Source organism: Aythya ferina (assembly GCF_964211825.1).
Source record: "Aythya ferina genome assembly, chromosome: 12".
NCBI lineage: Eukaryota > Metazoa > Chordata > Aves > Anseriformes > Anatidae > Aythya > Aythya ferina.
In genome coordinates this window covers 7,799,383-7,819,565 of record NC_140308.1, presented here as the reverse complement: position 1 = coordinate 7,819,565, position 20,183 = coordinate 7,799,383, and the positions used below count along the sequence as shown (strand labels likewise).

Genomic DNA, 20,183 nt, shown 5'->3' with positions numbered 1-20,183 from the left:
CATTTTAAGGATCAAAGTATTTTCAAACTTTTGAAAGGAAAAGGATTTCATATGTGTAAACAGAATTAGAACATAATTATTTTATCACATCATACAGAAACAATTGATATGCATGAAAGAGAATGGGCAAAAATTAATTTCATTGAAACAAAAATGTCTTTGTAATTAGTATGATTTATATCTTATTTTAATATATATATATAGTAATTTAAAATTTTATCTTGTAATTTTTCCATGGCATTGGCATGATAGATAATTAAGGAATACACACAATTATCTATGCAGCTTCCTTTTTTCTTCTTCTTTGTTCATCTGATTAATCTGGATATATTTGTGATTGTTCTGGAAAGACCAAATCCGGTTTTTGCATGAAAAATATTTCAAGGCAAAAAGAGAATTTTTAAGTTATTAATTTTACTATTATAGAAGCAAAAATATTCATGAGAGGTAAGCAGCAAGCAGAAATATACCTACTTTCTGGTTATGGAAAAAAAAAAAAAAAAAGGAACATAGATTATGGAAAAAAAATGGAAACATTTTTTTGGATTAGAATGTTTCATTTGATTGTATGTTTCAATTTTTTATTCTGTTAGTATATCAGGAATATGATGTAATTTATCTGTATCCATCTATTTTCTATGATACACTTTCTAAAATATCAAAAACAAGTTAGAATTTTTGAAAAACAGAATTAAAATGTTCTGTTCTAAAAACAAAGGAGTGTTTGAATACTGCCTTGCCATTTTTAATGTGTTTTCCTTAAAATAGAATTTTTGGAACCAAAAAACAATTGGATTTCAAGGAAAATATATTTTTCAGTATGTATCTGTTCTGTTAATATTTTGGTTGGACAGAGTTTTTGTGTACATTCGTTATAAAAATCCTAGCAACACAAATCACCTTAGAGAATCACCTTATGTGCTACCTATACTGCATCTGCTTCACATTAGTTTTATACACAGTCTCAGTATACTCAGAGTATTGAAGTTTAATAAATGAAGTAACACATGGTTGTCTCTGCATATGGAATTATTAGTCTGATAATTGACTCACAAGAAACAAACAAACAAACAAACAAAAACAGTAAAGAGCTTAGAAAAATTATAGGAAACAGACTGGAAAGAAACTCTTCTCCAATGCTTCTTTTTTACAAAAGTGTTTAACCTCATCCAGTACGACTGTGCTTTTTTTTGTTACACTTGCTTAGAAGGGATGAAACATATCGTCTGATCTCTTCCTCACTTTATCTGAAGGGCATAAAGCCCTTCGTAGATGAGTGAGCGGGTTTATAGGTGGGTTACCAGTCTGGTTCTCAATAAGCCCATCACAAGGAAATACCCCAGTAGGGTTATTATGCAACACCATGTTGAATGAAGGGTTGTGACTCTGGTTATTGGTCTGAAATCAGTCAAAGATCTTTGAAATTTAGGCATTTTTAGATGGATGGGACTAAAGGATGCATATGTTGCATGATACCTTTCATATTTTTGACGTTTAACCATAATAGTGGAAGAGCATCTTTGAATGACTAAGTGATAATGCAGTGTTTAGTTGAGTTATGATTTCATTATCCTTTTTTTCCAGTGAATGTGAACCATCTTTTCATTTCAGCTCTTAGGTTAGTCCAAATATATCATGTCTTTCATAACCCAGTGCTATTTTCATAAGCAGCAGTATTTTTCTTTTCTCTTTCTTTGCTATTTTGCTGTGCGTATTCTTTAATATATAAACTTTTAAACCTGATTGTGAAAAAGATTTACAGATTTTGTTAATAATTGTAGACATGGTCAGCTCACATTTTACCACATCTAGACCACATGCATCTCTCTCAGCAATGAAATTAACCAGAGGATTCAGCTGAGCTATTTGTAAAACTTTGCTGTAGTTTAGTAAGGGTGGTACATCCTGGCTTATTGTATAATAAGGCTTGAAAGATCATTATCTATTAGCATACAAGTCTAGTGATTCCAGTAGTATTTATTTCATGTTTCTCTTGTTATTTTATAACCATGGTCTTTTTATCTGCAGTAAATTATCTTGGATAAAGCTTGATCCAAGTGCATAGCAAAAAGCATGAGTAATAATCTTTCTTCCTATACTGTCTCTGCCCTCCTATAAATCATTGCCTTTCAGTGTCTTTCTCTGTGGAGAGATAAGCTTCACTGTGGCAGGTTTTCCCCATTCATATTGGAAGAGATTTCATCTTTGGCAGTAGTGGATCATTTTCTTAATTCACAGCAGGCCTTAAAAATCTAGATACGTTATTTTCTGCCTCCCTAATGGTGCAGCTGTTTATCAGTCACTAAGTAGCTTGTCCTGTCTGCCTGGCATTAATAAACAATGGTGATTTACCACTGATGGGGTATCAGTCTTGCGATTCAAATCTCAGCAGGCGCAGCAAAAAAGGGTTTCAGCTCTTATTTAGATTGGTTCAAATAAAGAATAGATCAAATTAAGTCATAACAGCAGTATCAGTAGTGTGGGAGAAAGACTACGAATCACTTTAAATCTTCTGTTAAACCACTATGGGATTGTTCCTATAATTGCCATAGCAGACCTATAAACTAACCAAAACCTCCCAATAACCTGCACTGGTTTTATGGCAATTTTAACAGATATTATTTCCCAAGATATTCTTTTCTCATTTTTAGAGAAATGTACGTTTTATGTTTAGCTTATGGATCTGACAACGCATTCCCATTAAAAAGAGTTATAATACCATTATCATGAAAAGGAAACTGCAAGCGTACTATTAGTATTCCCAAGTTTATGACTTGGCAAATTTCGTTTTTTATTTGTACCAAATATTTATCAAATTAAATTCAGGAGAGGGTTTTACCTCTATGTAGTCCTGTAAACCTGTGAAACTTTCATTAAAAATGTTTCATTTTGAGTGCTGTTTTTGCATTGTGAATAAATACTGTTGGAATGAGATGAAATGCAATATAATAAACTCACAGATATTTAAAAAAACATTGATCCTTAGAGGAAAAAACGCATCTTACCCACAATGAAGTTTATGTCAAGCCCAAGTTGACTAAATAGCATATAAGCATTTCATATTTTATTTTCTTTGTGGATTGTCAGAATTCATAAAAGTTTGGTACTCTGATAGTCACTTCTGCATAAACTTCAAGAATTAAAAGATTGGCTTTAAGTAATGAGATCTTAAAAATGAGTTACTTTGATTGTTTTCTGTTGTTTTGTTTTGTTTTGCTTTTTCTTGATTGCAATTTTAAACCTCTAAGTTTAAACCTGTAAGTCTGTAAGATATTTTTTATCGACTTCACTAGCACCAGAAGTTTACTTCTGATACTTAAATGGGAACTAAAGAGACATTAAAGTAAGGTTAAAATACATTTTCAAGTATGGTTGCCTAAAGTTAGGCACCTACATCTTTATTCCTCCATATAAGTGACCTGATTTCAGAAATGCTGAGGGTAGTACAGTTCATATTAAACCATTGAGAAGTGATATGTGGAGTTCACTAGAAAATCAGTTTACTTGAATGTCCAAATATAGATGTGCATGCCTATCTTTAGGCACTTGAATATACTTGAAATTTGATTTCATATTTTTGTATTGTACTTTTTAATGGAACTACTAATTTTTAAAGTGAGTAAAACTAGTTCTTCTGAGAGTTTAAAAATAGAAAAATGTCTAGCAAATCACATTTTCCTTGTTTAACAGGGGCATTCATTTGTAAGTCCATTATTTGTTAAGTTCCTTACCAGTGTGTCTATGCTAGTCTTGATCTTTGGTAATAACATTACCAAACGTTTGTTAACGTTTGCACTAACTTTGTTGTAACTTTGAACTAATTTTTGAAAATCAATTGTATCTTACTGAATCCATTGCACAAGCACCCTAATTGCAACATTATCTTTTATTCTAAATATGAACTTATTATCTGACATTGAAATAAAAAAGGTGAACTTTGACATCAGAATCTAATGCTACACATGCATTGAAAGCAAAGGTGTTTTGTTGGAATGAGTTTGAATTATTCAGAATTTTTTATTGTGGCATATAGAGGAACTTCAGAATCAGATATATATATTTTTTTAATTTCCTTATTGTAACATAAAACAGTTGCATAAGTGATTTTCAGATAACTGTGCCATTGACATTGTAGCAAAATATGTTCTCACTCTTTTATCCCTGAGTTTAGCGGTATGTGTGAAAAAAGTAGAAGTGTAATGAGAAACTGGCAGTCTGAGTCACTATTCTGGCCACTACATAATGTAATCCAGTCTGACACTGTATCCTAACTCACCCTATTATGCCTAGATATAATGCAGAACAGATGCAAAATTGTCAGTGCGTGCTGTTAGGTTCTGTAATACATAGACACAAAGGCTTAAAAGGCTTTTATATAAAGCCACAGTTAGGATTCACTAAAAACCCTTGAAGTCAATTTTTATTGAACTATATCAATAGTTCAGTGATAAACTCTTTCATTTTGTATCTTTTCCTATCACAAAATTGGAAAGCTTAATTTTGTGATTTAGTTTCCTTTTACAAATAATACATTAATAAAATAACTCTGAAAATGGGCAAACATAAAAGCTTTCCTGGAGATCCTGTCCTGAGTTTTAAATCATCATCCTGCTTAATGCACTGTAGGAGCAATCTATGGCAGCTCTTTCCTCTCAAGCTGGCTCTGTTTCGGCTGCATAATTTACCTGGAAATTCACATTTGCAAACTCTGACTACTTGTCTGATAGAACTTGTTTTGTTAAAAATCAGTGATGTCAGTCTGTAAAACAATCGCTCCTTCAGTGTTTGAAGTGTTCTACAGGTAAACGGTGATTCACTGCCTTCTGCCCATGGAGATGCTTGAACCGTAACCAAATAATATGCATGGTGAATAGTCCATGCTTAATTAATCTGAAATTGGTTAGTAAAATAACATCATTCAGCCTTTTTAAAAATAACCACGAAGCCCACCATTTTTGTGTGCTTAATACATTACTCTTGAAATTATCAGCAGTTACTGTGAAATACCATAGAAACTGTCTAATAAATGTGATGGATTGTATAATTAACTGTTGATCAGCACCGTTTTTCAAAGATGTTACCTAGTGAACCTGAGGGCATTTTATGACCTTCATACTGGGTATACAGCTAATTACTCCTTGGGCAATAATAAATATTATTTTTTTTAGTCTCAGTTTGTCATTTTGTCTTATACAATTGAGCTTCTCAATCCATTTTGCTATAAAACTGCAGCTCTCAGAGGGCTCCATAAATTGTCTTGTGATTGTATGGACTACACCAACTTCATTAAGTAGATTACAGGGATGTCTATTTTGTAGGTTTTCCATTGATCGCCATACTGACCTTGAGAGACAGTTCAACATTAATGCAGAAGATGGGAAAATAACTTTGGCAACACCACTGGACAGAGAAACAAATATGTGGCACAACATAACTATTGTAGCTACTGAAACTAGTAAGTATTTGTGACTTTATTATTTTCTGTTGGCTTTCTAATTAGTTTTATCAGTGCATGCAGTGGAAACTGTATATAAGTAAAACACTGGATTTTTAAAGCACACATTTTTTGAAAGAAACCTTAATTTCTGATAAGGTTCCATTTCTTTTGGTTTTCAAAAATGTACTTGTTTCTGTGAATAAAGTAATATAGAGTTTGAAGGGTTATACAAGGACATTTATAGAGGGTGTATAGGGTTAATATAGGGTAAATATAGAAAAACAGATATGTAGTGAGTTATAATAAGGCAGAAGAAATAAAACTTTGCTACAGTTGAAGTAAGTTGTAGAGTCAATGCAAAAGTTCTTAATGCTGAGAAATATTTTGTATTAGTACCTTAAATGATTAAGCACGTGGGTATGTTGCATTAAAGTAGCCCTATTTGATATTTGATTTTTGGAAGAATATATATATATATATTTGTTGGGTATTAATAATTGGGAATGGGAATATTTGCGAAGAATATCCAAAGGGTGCACTGGAACATGTTGCCCAGAGAAGCTATGAATGCTTTGGGCAATCTGGGCTGGTCAGAGGTGTCCCTGCCCCTGGCGGAGGGTTGGAACAAGCTGGTCTTTAAGGTCCCTTCCAACCCAGAGCATTCTGTGATTCTGTGATACATGTAAATAAATTTACTCATATACAGCCATAACCAAAACCACATATTACTCTGATCTACAAAATTATTGTGACTGATCAGTACACCTAATCACTGGCAGTCAGGAGCTTCACCCTGTCTGGGGAATAGGGGTTCTAGATTTTAGTCAAGAAGAACTCTTGATTAATTTGGAATTGTGATTAAGTGCTGGTGGCAGGATCTGATAAGACATTATTATTAATATCAGCATTAGATTTTAGACTATAAATTTGACTATGTCAACATGTTGAAGCAAAAAACAAACAAACAAACAAACAAAAAAGCACAAACAGATACAGGAAGTAGGTCAGTCATCCCTTGTCTTCATAACTCAGACATAAACTAAGAAAATGTTTCTGCTAAAGTTTCTATTCTGTGATCAATATGTATGCATAATTCCTGCAAGTACATGCACACTTGACACATTGTCATAAGAAAGTTTGTCTTCAGAGCTTGATGAACTACGCTGCTAATTCTTGCATGTAGAAAACACAATGATGTTAATGCTTGCTTCTCCCCCAGAGTATCTTTTTTTTTTTTTTTTTAAGTATATAGTATTATGATAACTTTTAGTGCTCAGCTTCATAATATTGTACCTATGAATAAATGAATGAATGGGAGAATAAAAGGTGCTTACTTGGACCATTTTTGTTGTCCAATACTTTTCTCTGGTACTTGCTTTTAAAAACGAACATGTTAGGAATATGAGAGGGATAACTGACATGCATGCATAAATGACAAAGGCATGTCTGAGTAAAAATAAGCTCTCAACTTATAACTCCTGTAAACTCTATTCATGCAATCTGCCTTAATAATTTGTGTATTTCATTGCCAATAGTGCAATTGTGCCAACAGTGTTCTGTTAATTGCTATTAAATCTTGTGGGCAAACACTACTTTGATAAATTAGCAAGAATACTTTCTGCTGGCAGAAAAGCCAAGCCAACACAGTGAATCAAATTGCATAAAGAAAGAAAGCAAGCTCCAGTTTCATAGAACATTTTTTTGCCAGGTAAATATCAAGCCACTTAATAATTCTGCTGTTTTTAAAGGAGAAAGATATAAAAATCTCCATACCAATTTTCTCAAGACATGAGAAATCTCAATTCATGAGATCTACAACTAGCATTAAAATAATTATTAGTTTGTAATTCAAAGCTTTTCAGACACTGAAATAAAAAGGTGTAAAGTAATTTTACATTTTATTTCCTCCAAAAAGTCTAAAATGGAAAAAAAGAAAAAGAATAAATTTTCAAGAATCTTCTCCAGTTCACTTTTTTGATGTGTATCGTGTGATTGTATGTTTGTATTGGAGCAAAGTTAACAGAATTACACATTTCTAAGTCACATCAGAATTAAGTGTGCCTCTTCCTTCTTCAGATTTCAAAAATGCAATTATTACTTAAGAATTTTATAATTCTTCTCATAAAACTTCATGGGAGCCTCAGCACCTATTCAGACTGGCTACAAAAATAATAATGTCAATCTTGTTCTAAGCATTTGAGTTCCTGCGGATGGCTGGGTTGGTGGTTTGTTTGTTTTTGTTTGTTTGTTTTTGTTTGTTTGTTTTTGTTTGTTTGTTTTTGTTTGTTTGTTTGTTTTAGCATTCCTAATAGGATTATTTGTCAAGAGCTGAATTTCATAGACTACTATATCTGCTTATTTAAAGATAAATTATTTTTAAACTCTGCTTTCACTGATAGTAATATTAATATAGTGCTGATTTCTCCCATAAAAATAAGGATGTCAGCATCATTCAAGCAGGAACATTTTCTCTACCTACCTTAGCTGCTTTCCATTTCAGTTCTGGGCTCACCTCTATTTATATAGGCAATGATCAGTCCATTTCATTGCTGAAACAGTTGCTTTCCAATCATAAGCCATGATATTTTTTTCTTCATGATTCCCAGCCTGGTGGATCTTAAATATATCCTAATTTATCAACACTTTCATAGATAAACACCAAGTTTTTTCCAAAACATAAATCACTTTTTCAGAACTTTGTGACGGTACATTACCTGCACTTAAATTTGTGCTTTAAGCACAAGTCCTTTTTGGAAGTTTTCTGCTGTCACCATGAATAACATATTCATTTGTATCATCCCTCAGTTGTCTTGGGTGGAGAACTTCCAGGACAGGATTGGTCTGAGTGAATTGAGTATAACTTCTGTGTTTTCATCTGGCTTGAGGATGAAGTGATTTAGATTCAGACTGGCTGATCTTTATGAAAGCAATCTGCTTTGGAGTGCAGGTGGATAATTTTAAGCATGTTACTTATTTTTAATCTTTCTGAGTGACCTAAAATGTAATCTAACCTTCCACGTCAAGAAAAAAACAGGACTTTTTTCTTTAAGTACTTAACAGGCAAAAGAGCAGTTTGGCTTATTTTTTTTCTGTAGGAAGGACACTTCCTTTCCCTTCTCATAGGCAAGTGTCTTTTCTAGTTCTAATTCAGAATACATTAATGCTATTGGTGCCACAATCATACTCTGAGACCTGTGCAAAGTGATACATTTTGGAGGGTGGCATTTTCCTGCTTTTACTTTCCCATCACTGGCTGACTCCTTCTAATCTCTGTGAAGCAGTTCATAGTTGTTGCTTTCATTGTATGCACAGTTACATACCTACACCCTTTCTGGTGTATTAATATATACATTTTTCATTACATATTTTAATTAATAGTTACTTCTTTTTAGTTCAAATTTTCCCTTCTCTACTCATGTAATGACTTCACTATATTGATGAATTATATCACAAGGATTTGTAAGAAAAGAGAAAATTATAAAGAACTTTGACCTCATTGAAGGATTGCTCTGAAATACAGGCTTAGAATTCAAAGAGAAAAATAATAGTCTATTAATGTTTATTGCAAGAGGCATACTGAAAATTATTAAAACTTTGAATTGATTCTTAAATTTTCTTTCTACTTTGCCATGAATCCAAGTTTACTCTGCTGAATGAATCTGGAGCCTGAACTTCTAGGTGATTACAATGTAGAGTTTCATTGGCAAAGTGACCTTTCTCTCAGGGTGTACCTTTTGGTCTGTGGATATGAAAGGTGAACTTTTTCTGTCACTCACTGGACTTTAAATAGTGGATTAATGAGATTTCTCTTTTTTTGTTGTTGTATGTTTAAGACTTATATGCCTGAAGGCTAAGGAGCTTAAAGTTGTATGCCAAGGTTGGGAGGGCTTTTTTCAGCTAGATGCATGAGAGAATGGGGAGTGGATATAGCCTTGCTTTGTAAGTCAGGGCTGATTATGCTGCTCATATGTTTGGGCTCTCTGGAGCTAAGCCCTGAACAGGAAAGGAATCTGGGGACATATGCAAGTATTCTCTGAGAACCTGCATTGCTGTGCAGTAAGAATGAATGATTAACTTACAGGCATTTCTTTTGATGCCTTTTTTTCTTTTTTTTTTTTTTTTTTTTTTTTCCCCCAGTATGTACAAAGGCTCGTCACATTTTTGTTTCTTTGGTACTTTTCGAATTGGAATTTTCTGACATTCAGTAAAATCCAGTAAAGTCAGGATCCTTAAAGTCATATGTAAACCCATTCATCTGAACACACACATACATTTTTTTTTAGTTTGTATAAGGTACAATTATAGCTATAACTACTGTTCACATTGACATGCTTGCGTTGCTTGCATTAACTGGTTAGCAATTTTGCTGGGCAGTGAAGCGGAGCAGAGTTCAGGCTGAGCTAACCTCCTCAGTATTCTCTCAGTTTCTTGTACCGGTTTTGTAGTACTTATCAAGTTATGTGTTGTCAATGCTATTCAGCTACTAAAAGAAAATCAAATAGCCATGATTTATTTATTATAACATTTTTGCTACATTTTCCACAGATTCTGAATAGAGTTCGTTCTGATCATTCAAGCTATCAGATTGTCACACATGTACAAGGTATATAGTAATTATGCTCTGTCTTCTTTATACCTCCAGATCCATAGATTCCCATTTCTATATTCTAATGTCTGTAAGAGCCACATTGCAGATATTTCCTCAGCATCCTTACTGTATGTCTGATTAATACTAAGGAAGTTCCCTATACTTCAGTCGTTGCTTTTTAATTGATATAACAAGAGCGGCAATAAATAGAGAAAAAATGTCATTTGAAATCAAAGTAGAGACTTATCCCTGAGAAGCTAACTTAAGCAAGAAAGAAGTATGTTAGTAACATAACTGCATAATATTCCTCCAATTTAAATATGAATATCCTGATATTTTCATTCTCATTCCACATAAACTGTATCTGAGATTTGTTTGAGACACAGAATTTCAGTTCTTTAAAAAAGAAAGAAAGAAAAGAAAAGTATACATCCATTATTAACAATGCTTATTTGGTATTCTCTTTAAAAAGTGAAGTAATCATTTTCTCAGGAATACGTGTATTACATAGTGGAAATTCATTTAATAATATCACATATCTCAACAAGAAAAAATAAATATATTCCAATTTGCAATCAAGATTCGCAAATGAGATTTGTGAAGAACACACCAACAAATAACAGAAACCATGGCTCACAAACTTTAAAGACAAATAAATGATGATCCCTTTAAAGTTCTCAAGTTCTCCTGAAATAACAGTGAGTGGGCTACTCAAGATTTGTGTTTTCTTTCTAGCCTTTTTATGACTATGAGCAGCACTGGATTTCTGCAATCTCATTCAGGTCAAATCTCAGTTAAAGTTTGTCAAGAACACAATGAGCATCAGTATATTCAAGCATAGACAGGTTACTTTACAATTAGTATAGACTCCAGCCTTTTCAGATATACTAGGCGATAGAGAGATGAAACGTGCATCCATTTGCTCTGTTTCATCATGTTACTCGAAGGCTCTTCCAAAACTTCTCTCTTTTCTCACACTGTATCACACGCACAGACATGCAACAAGTCAGCAGGGGAATTACAAATCCTTTCAGGCTGGCATGGGAGAGGATGTTTGTTAGCCCAAAACAATGCTTTTAGCCATGTTTTGTATTTCTGAGTGAGGTTTTTTTAATGAAATTTCTCTTTCCCATGTTCTCCGGGCAGTGTAGTCATGGAGCTATTATTTTGACTTTGATTGACTGCTTTTATCAAGTGACCCCTGATATTCAGCTATACTTGCCAGACAAAAAGCATACCAGTGGGGTAATTAGCCCTCACCTTCCTCCACCACAGTGTTTGGCAAAGTACCAGAACTGCCACAACTAGTGGAAATTCTCATGAATTATTAGTCAAAACAGAAGATGAAAAGATAGACAAGATCTTGAAATGGAAATGGTAATTTGACCACAATAAATATTTTCCAGGCATAGAGCATAATAATCTCAAGGACAAACCTGTGGGCTCTATCTGACAAAGGTAATTACCAATACCAACTACATTCTTTAGAAATGAAGAAGTATGAGGCAATTTTATCACCTAATGGGAAAGGGCATAAAGCCAGGAAGACTTTTTATGGTTTACCAAGAATATAAATACAATAATTGAATCATCACCCAACACATGCTTTACTAAAATTTATCTATATTGTATATTACTTAAAAAAAAAAAAAAAAAAAAAAAAAAAAAAAAAACAAGGACATTAATTAAAAAGGAAAAGAGACGTAATTACTCTTCAGAATAAGCCTTCAGCTACAATGTACATTTTAATGTCATGAATACCTTCACTCATGCTTTAATTTATTTAATGTTATTTAGCCTTTTATTGTAAAAATGACTATAGGCACTATTAGCAATAATTCTAACATTTTAGGGAGTTACTTGGGTGCATCATATAATTACCTGTAATTTAGGGCTGAGTAAATTGCAGTAAGTTTTAGAAGGAGAAGAAAATAAGCCTTTATGGAGGTTTAAACAGGATAAGCTCAGGATATTAACCTTTTTCGCTTGACCCTTTTCTCTCTGGCTTAGTGGAACTCAAACTAGGTGATCCATCATTTTTGCACTAACAGAATTCAGTAAGGTAGTTTTTATTCATTTGCACATAAATACAGGGCTATACAGAACTCCATAGATTCTGATGGGTCATAGAGAATTTGCCACTGGTCAGTGGAGGGCTGAAGGGGGTTTGCAGCTCTCAGCTGTTGAAGTACGTTCAGAGATATCGTAAGCTTTCCCCTTAGTGTTTTTCTCAGCTCATGAATGGCAGGAGATGTGATCCACATGGATAATAGTGTGGCAGAGGCTGTATTATGAGGGAATATGAATGGGAAAGGAGTGCACTTATGAAACAATCTTTGTATAAATTGGGCTTGCTAGTTTAGGAGCTAGAATTAAAATTCAGGTGTGGGGAACTGCATACAAGTTAGTAACCTCTGGTTTCAGAGGAAAGCATGTAAGGCAGCTGTGAATAAATCATCTGAGTAATTAACTGGGAAAGAAGTCTGAGGAGGTAATAAGCATACTTACAGCAAGGAAAAGGACAGAGATCTGTATAGTCTAGATTCTGGTTTCAGGGCATTACAAAGCCAAGTTAGACTTCTCAGTTCTGTATTTGCAAACATTGATTCCACAAAAACAGTGGAATTTGAGAACACTGCTCAAAACAAAATGCAAAAGATTAGGAAACTAAGTGGTGTTTTAGGTGAGAAAATGTCAGTTCACCACTTAAATATATAACACAATTTTAGATAATGGTATTTTAGTCTTTGTGGGCCACAAGACAGGTAAGTATTCAAGTAAGGAGCAGAAGGGTCATTAGTGAAAATGTATTAACGTATGTGAAGCATGTTTGTTAATTACTTACAGAAAACTGGAGGAATGCTTAAAGTGACAGTATACCTACAATATTAGCAAAACGTGCACATTGATAAACTGAACAACCAACAATTGGCCATCTGCACTTTGAAGACTTGAACAAAAATTTCTGAAGAAGTATGATTCATCTTAAAAATACTGTCTAGTATGAATCCAGTTTGATAAGAATTTATATACTCCTTCTAAGAAGAATGTGACTCTATCTAAAATCTCCACCTTTTTTTTTTTCTTCCTGTAAGACTGAAGCATAAGAGTAGGTCAGAGTAGAGGTTTGTAACTGGATTATTATTTTTTTAGTCAATCTTCTTTAAGCACTTTTTTTTTTTCCCTAGAATAAAGACTCTACTCAGAGCAGTATGCTTTGAGCTTCTAGTAAAGTTTCTGATTGGTAAAGAATGATGGTATTTTCTGTCTGAAAAACAGAGGATTTTAAAAGGTATATACAGGTATGCTGGGGACACCTTTTTGCTGGTGGTGTGCAAGTATGAATTTTTGATTGCTAAACTTCTAGAATCTGATTCAAGTCAAGCCCATCCAGCAATATTTTATCCATGAAGGGAAACATAAGATCAATAAATTACACTATCAAGAAAGTTAGTCCCAGGAAGGAATATGAGCTCTAAAAATGATTAAATTTAAATACTTCTATGATAAGGTCTTGTTTAATAAAAAGTTTTATTAAAGTATTTTGATGTTTTGACTAACAGTAAGGAAGAGAGAGGTTTTATTTGGGCTATTAATTATTTGACTTCACTCATGAAATCATTTACAGTAAAAGTAACCCCAAAATATTCCAGACGTCTTATTCTCTATCAGTCTGCTTATTGTTATTATTGCTGTTAGTCATTATAAAGTTTCAAAGCTAATTATAATTGACAAGAAGACCTTGCATATCTGAGTCAATGTTTTATAACATTTTAATATGCATGATGTATTAACATATTAACAATGTAATTGCTCTAAAGTGTGGGCCAGATTTCTGACTCTTTCATGCTAGCACGGTTCTCTTGATTAACGTGGAATCAAGCAACACAGCAGCAAATTGTGTCCCTGTATATTTGTTGTGACTTAAACTTTTCTTCAAATAATTTTCTCCCTGCCTGTTCACCGGTTTATTTTTTGAGGCAGATCCTATTCTGCCACTTAATGGCACCATATTATTTTCTAGACGTTTTTCTCAATGTGATATTTAGAAATGAAAACCTATTCCTTCCTCACAACAATTAAGGCATTACACTGCCTCCAAAAATCTGGAATCCTAATTAGGTATGTGGTGCTGGGATCTACAAGAAGTAATCATCTAGTAGCATTTCCATCACACTGTAACTGTGAGTCTCTGTTATGGTTCCCTTTCAACTCGGGATATTCTCTTTCTATGTGTTTCCCAATAGTTTTCTGTGGTTCCCTGTTTTCCTAACTCTTCTGTCCTTCTTATTGGTAGCTGCCACAAGGAAGTGAAAAAAGCTTTTCAGAAGCTTAGAGTAGACTGCCTTTTGCTAAAATTGAGGGTCTATAGAATAGTGTTTCCTAGTTGCAGATGTTTCTGGAGGTTTCAGTTGTGATTAGTTTTGCTATTGCTTATTCTTGAAGTGATATATATATATTTTTATCATGTTAACTGATCTGGATTTTTCTTTTATTTGCATTGATTTTGAAAAAAAAAAACAAAAGTAACTGTGTAACTCTAAACATTTGTAACCTTCCTTTCTTTTTGGTTTGTAAATCCACTGTTAATAGTTGTCAAAACTTAAACCGTATTGTTAATTTCCATACTCATAATAGTTCACCTCTTACATATATAATGCAGTTAATTTACTGAAAATGACATAGCTGCAAACTACAGCCTGACTTGCATCCTCGTTAGAGAAAAATAGGGCTGAATAACAATACTGTATCAGAAATATAGGTTGTTTTCTGCCAACATTTGTTTCAGTTTGGTCTCTGGATAGATGTGTGGGTGGAAGGATGCTGGCAGTGTACAATTTTTTTTTCCTTGAGGATTTATTTAGGATCTGTGAATAAAACAGCATTGTTTTCATTGTCATGAACCTGACATGACTATAGCAGCTTCCAATACAACCCGCTTAAGCAGCTATACTAATAATTTATTTTGAATTATGTATTTGTTTACTCATATTGATGTGTCACATATAACTTGATTATGTGTCACTATGAATATAAAGCTCACTGTGGTCAAAATTAGATATGCAGAAGAACAGTCTCTAAGGACATGCTGTTTGCAACCAGAGCTTCTGACAAGAGACAAGTACCCGTAATTGCTACTCAAATATTGAAAAGGTGCTATAGTTTCTGATTAGGATGCCCCTTCTAAATCTCTTTTCAAGCCTTACCCCATCCCTTTGTTCCTCCGACTTTAATATTCATTCGTCTCTCTCCTTGTGCATACCCCATGCAGTCTAATCACTCTCTTATGCAGTATGTAGGTTAAATGTAATGAGCATTCACGTTACCTAGTACATCTAATATCTAGTATATCTTCTAGCATTTTATTTTCCAAGTCCATGAGAAAGAATAGAAAGAGGTGAACCCTAAGGTGGATTTTTCAAAACACAAATACTGTGAGTTAAGGGAGACTACCATTGAAAGTGATTTATGATAACCTGAAACTTGAGTTTCTGGGTTGTTGGGTTTATGGGAAGGGGCACAAGGGGAGGGTTGCCTAGGCTTGGCATTCCCCTCCAGCTCTAAGATTTATATGACTTAGGTTTCATATCATTGGTTTATCTTCTGCTCAGTTAATGACAAATCTTACCATGGACCCTGTTTCTCAGTCATATTGCAGCACCAGGTAACTTTTCCTCTTTAACTTGGATGGCAAAATTTAAACAGAATGGTATCTTTTGGTTTTCTCATATAGCTAGGGTTTTGGTAGGAGACACTTCACAACTGTAAACTGCATTTGAGGGGGTGTTTTACTGCTCCAATCTAATTTTGCCTTTCCGAGCCCTCTTGATCTCTCTTTATGCATTCAAACAAGACACAGTCATGCATATACACCAAGCAAAATATGATACTTCTACAAAGAATAACAAACATTTCCCAGTTTTGCAAATGGATCTTTCAATTCACCAAGGATCAAAGGTAATTATAGAGTTACTATTTGTTAGGCTGATGAATAACTACACAGCTTAATGGTAACCATTGAAAATGGTGGAAAAATAACAAAGAGTTTGCATTTGAATGTTAAATGATTGCCTGCCCTCAGATATGCAAAATGGGAGCTGATTCCATCAATATATATTGTCTATATGAAAATAATATACTTTAATACATATATATATTGTTTTATTATCAAGTTTATATACCCATGTTGATCGTTTGAAGTTAACAAAGTACCAATTTGAGGCCATAGCTTTAATTTAAATTATATTTAAATTTTAATTCTTATATTACTTTAAATGTAGGAAATAGATCATGTAATATTAAAGACAAGGACTTGATTAAACTTTCAGAGTAAAAGAGATTTGATTAACTTCAGTAGAAGTGGAATCAGACCTTGAAGTGAAAGGGAAAAGTAAATACAAAAGCAGTCATTTTGAATTACTTTGCTACTACAGTGGCAAGCAAAGGACTTTGTGCTGAGTTAGGTGAATGTCACTGATAAGAAAATGATGTTTGGTCTTTTTGCAGACATGTTTCATTTTTCTGCAAATTTCAGGTAACTGATTCAAATTTTCTATTCATTATAGGCTATATTAAATATTTTTGTATGTCTTTTGTGCCCTAAAGCAAAACCAACTAAACAAACAAAAACACAGAAAAAGAAAATGAGTATCTGAGTGAGGCTCGACGAATATGGCTTTATGTGAGAAATGGTTTCTGTCATGGCTTGTCCATCTCTCACAGAAATTTTACTCTTTCTTTTCTCTTTTTATATTAGCAGCAAACTGAAAGTATAATCTGTCCTTTTATCGTAATCCATACATTTTATGTATTTATTAAAGGTAGGTAGATCTTAGTCACTCTTTATAGGTGAAATTACTTTTTAAATACAAATTCATCTTTGAAGTCATTTGCTTGAAAATGTAGCCTGTCCTCAGATCTCCCTCCCACCCACCCCCCTTGTCCTCCTTTCCACAATATGCAGTTAAAACACATATTCTACCTGGTTAGTCACTATATATGGTTCTCCTTGATTTGTCCATACAAATGTGGAAGCATGCATTTTGCAGGATATTTTTTCATAGCAATGAGAGGTGGAAAAGTGAACAAAACTGAAGGAAGTGGAGTATTTTGAGCAAATCCTTGGTTAAAATTATCAGTCTATTCATGAGGAAATAAAAACAGACGGTAGCATAGCTTTGTTCTTGACTTGTTCCTCTTTCATCTGTAGACCATAATAAAATAAACTGAGGGATCTACTGAAAGGTGACAAAACTTTTCAATACCATTGTTATTTTTCTCCCATAGAATAAACCAAGAAATATGTTTGGAATAAACCAATAAATATGTTTCGTATCTTATTGTTTCTCCCCCCTTCCTACACATATGAACATGCAGAGGCTCACCAAAATCTGTACTCCTCTAATATGTTACAGTGTGCTGAAATAAATATAAATTTTGAATAACGGTTTGTTTCTTGTCTTAGCATTTTATTCAGAATGCATTCTACTGTGCATTGATATGTTTATGTTATTTTACAGATACTCCACAACTTTCAGTATTTTTTGTATTTTCTCATCCTTTAAAAATTTGAGAATGGGAGTGTTCTTAAGTCTTTGTGGTGACCAGTCCTGTTTATTTGTTTCTTTCTGGTTTGGTTGTTTGAATTTTATCTAAATTCAAAAATAGCTTATGGTATGTTATTTTTAAAAGAATTTCAGAGTCTCTATCAGGCAGTCAATCTCTTTTGAATCAGATCATTACACAACACTTCAGACAAATGAACACAGTATTTATTGCTATATATGATTTTTACAGTTAAACTTCAACATAAATAAAGTTTCAGTTTCACAATAGCATCTCTGTTTCACAGGATTCTTGAAGCAGAGTTGTCAGTTTTATATGGCAAAAGAATTGTTAGAAGCTGCAGTGTTTTAGAGGTAAATGATTGCACAAAGAAAATGACAACATAAAGCCAAAAAGGAAAAATAAACTTGTCCTGCATGTAGATTATCTTACTAAAATCATCAGATAAAACCTTGATAAAGGCGTGGGGAACAGATCTGTTAAAATACAACTTAATAAGTTTGAAGTATGAGAGATGTAAAACAAGTGCTATTGTTTTTAGTAAGTCAGTGATTCAGATTTTGTTTTGATTTCTCTGTTAGAACTAGCACTTCTAATTTAAAATATTATTAGAGTAGAAATTTCACTGAATCAGAGAAGCATGAAATAGCTATTTCCAAGCCATATGATGATGATAATAATAATAAAAGATGTGTTATTTTCGAGGAGTCTACCTTTTATTCAGGTACTTCATTTTAGTTAAAATGCAAGACAGTTTATGACTTTTTAAAGAGAACCTTGATGTGATTTGGATGCTTTAATTAAATAAGGGAGAAGTGGATGATACTGGATTTCTTTGTGTTAAATAAATGATGATTTTTTTTTTTTTTTTCAGCCAGTAATTCTCTTTTGTAAAGACCACTGCTCTTTAAGATAACTGGTACATATATCTATCAAGGAAAGACAGTAGAGAAGTGTTTTAAGCATGTTTATGAAGCATTTAAGAAATGCTTATGGGAACTGAATACTGACATTATATGCTGCCAGCTATGGAATAAGACCCCAAATCTGTTTTTAAGGTCTAACTACTCCTAGTATTACTTGCTGCATCTAGGAATGATGTTAACATTTCTATGCTTTGCATTAGAAATCTCCAGTGATACACATGTTCTTCTCAAATACGTAGTTTTTTTCAGGAAGGATGAAAGAAGTTGACTAGTAAGAACTAGAATTGATCTGCAACCTACAAAAAATTAAGTTTGGAGACACTAAATGCCTTGAACATAGGATTTTTTTTTCTATTTGATTTTGATTATCTCATCTGAATTATTTGATAATTTGATTATCTCATCTTTTTGTATCAAACTGCAGCACTTTTTAATCCTGAGTGTTTCAATGGTATCTTACTCAGAGATGATTACTAGCAAGGTGCATAATTGAAGCAGTTGAAGTTCAAATACAATTTGAGAACTAGGGAGAAAAACAGAAGAGCTTCTTAAAAGAAGAGCAGAAGGCATCTTAAAAGCTTTTAAACCTTTCAATATACATTTTTAAGTTCACATGGACTTATAAGCTTATATTTGGAAATTTCTTTATTATTACCAATTCATTCCACTACTTATTTTGTCATTGAATCACACCTGCCTTATACCTATCATTGAATCTTGTCATTGAATCACACCTTCCTTATACCTGTCTTGCCTGTCTATATATATATATATATATTTTTTTTTTTTTTTTCCATGTGTGCATTGTGCTCATCTACAGCAGACTGCTGGATGTTAGAACTGTGAACAGTAATTGATACTTCAGTGCAGCACATAAAAGAGCTATACTTTTAGGAAATTATCTACACAATTTGCATATGTGTTTCTTATAGCTACGTGCTCTGCTGTGGCAGTGCTGTCCACAGAAGACTAGCTGAATATATTTGAAATTAGAAACTAAATCCTTCTGTGCAGCTTTACCCTGAAAATGATTTTGGTAAACTAGACTAGTGGAAATTTTGCTCAGTATTTTTAAATAGAATGCTTCAATGTCCTAAATTTTCTAACTAAGACATTGCTTCTCAAGTGATGGCCCTAATGATGTACATGTATTTGTATTGCAAGACTCAGAGGTAGATTCCTGGGTGAATGTTTGAGAGGAAAGAACTGTCTGTGGAGGTGAACAAGGAGAGCATATCTCCTAGGAAGGGGACATTGGCAGAAGTCAAGGATTAACAGGCAGTTCAGAAACTGCCAATGCTTTCAACAGCTGATTTATGTGAATGAAACTAAAATTTCCAGGACAGCTACCCATGCAAACATAACATTTTTTTGCTCTAATACATCAGCATGGATCAACTTCAAATGTTTCCGACTTTTTGTGAGGAAACAAAGACAGTGGGCACTGCTAACAGCAATGGATTTAAACTTGAGAAGGTCATCCTCAGCATACATGTTCTACCACTGAAGTTTGCAGACACTTAAAGTATGAACATGGGCAGATGGAGTTGTTTTATCTTGTCAGTGTTCTCATTGTCAAGTGAAAATAGGATTTATTCAGTGAGAATTCATAAGTTTGTTTTAATAAGCATACTTAGAGTGATTTTTATTTATGGTGATTATTTAT

The 20,183-nt window shown here is 33.3% G+C and overlaps 1 protein-coding gene across 2 annotated transcripts in view; it reads left to right on the top strand.

Annotated features, from left to right (window-relative positions):
- CDH8 (cadherin 8) overlaps nt 1-20,183 on the top strand; it is a 147,746-nt gene that overhangs the window by 90,873 nt on the left and 36,690 nt on the right. For both annotated transcript variants that reach the window (XM_084533239.1, XM_084533240.1), the window contains exon 9: nt 5,319-5,455. In XM_084533239.1, the coding sequence (XP_084389365.1) occupies nt 5,319-5,455 (137 nt within the window). The remainder of the gene's footprint in view (nt 1-5,318; nt 5,456-20,183) is intronic.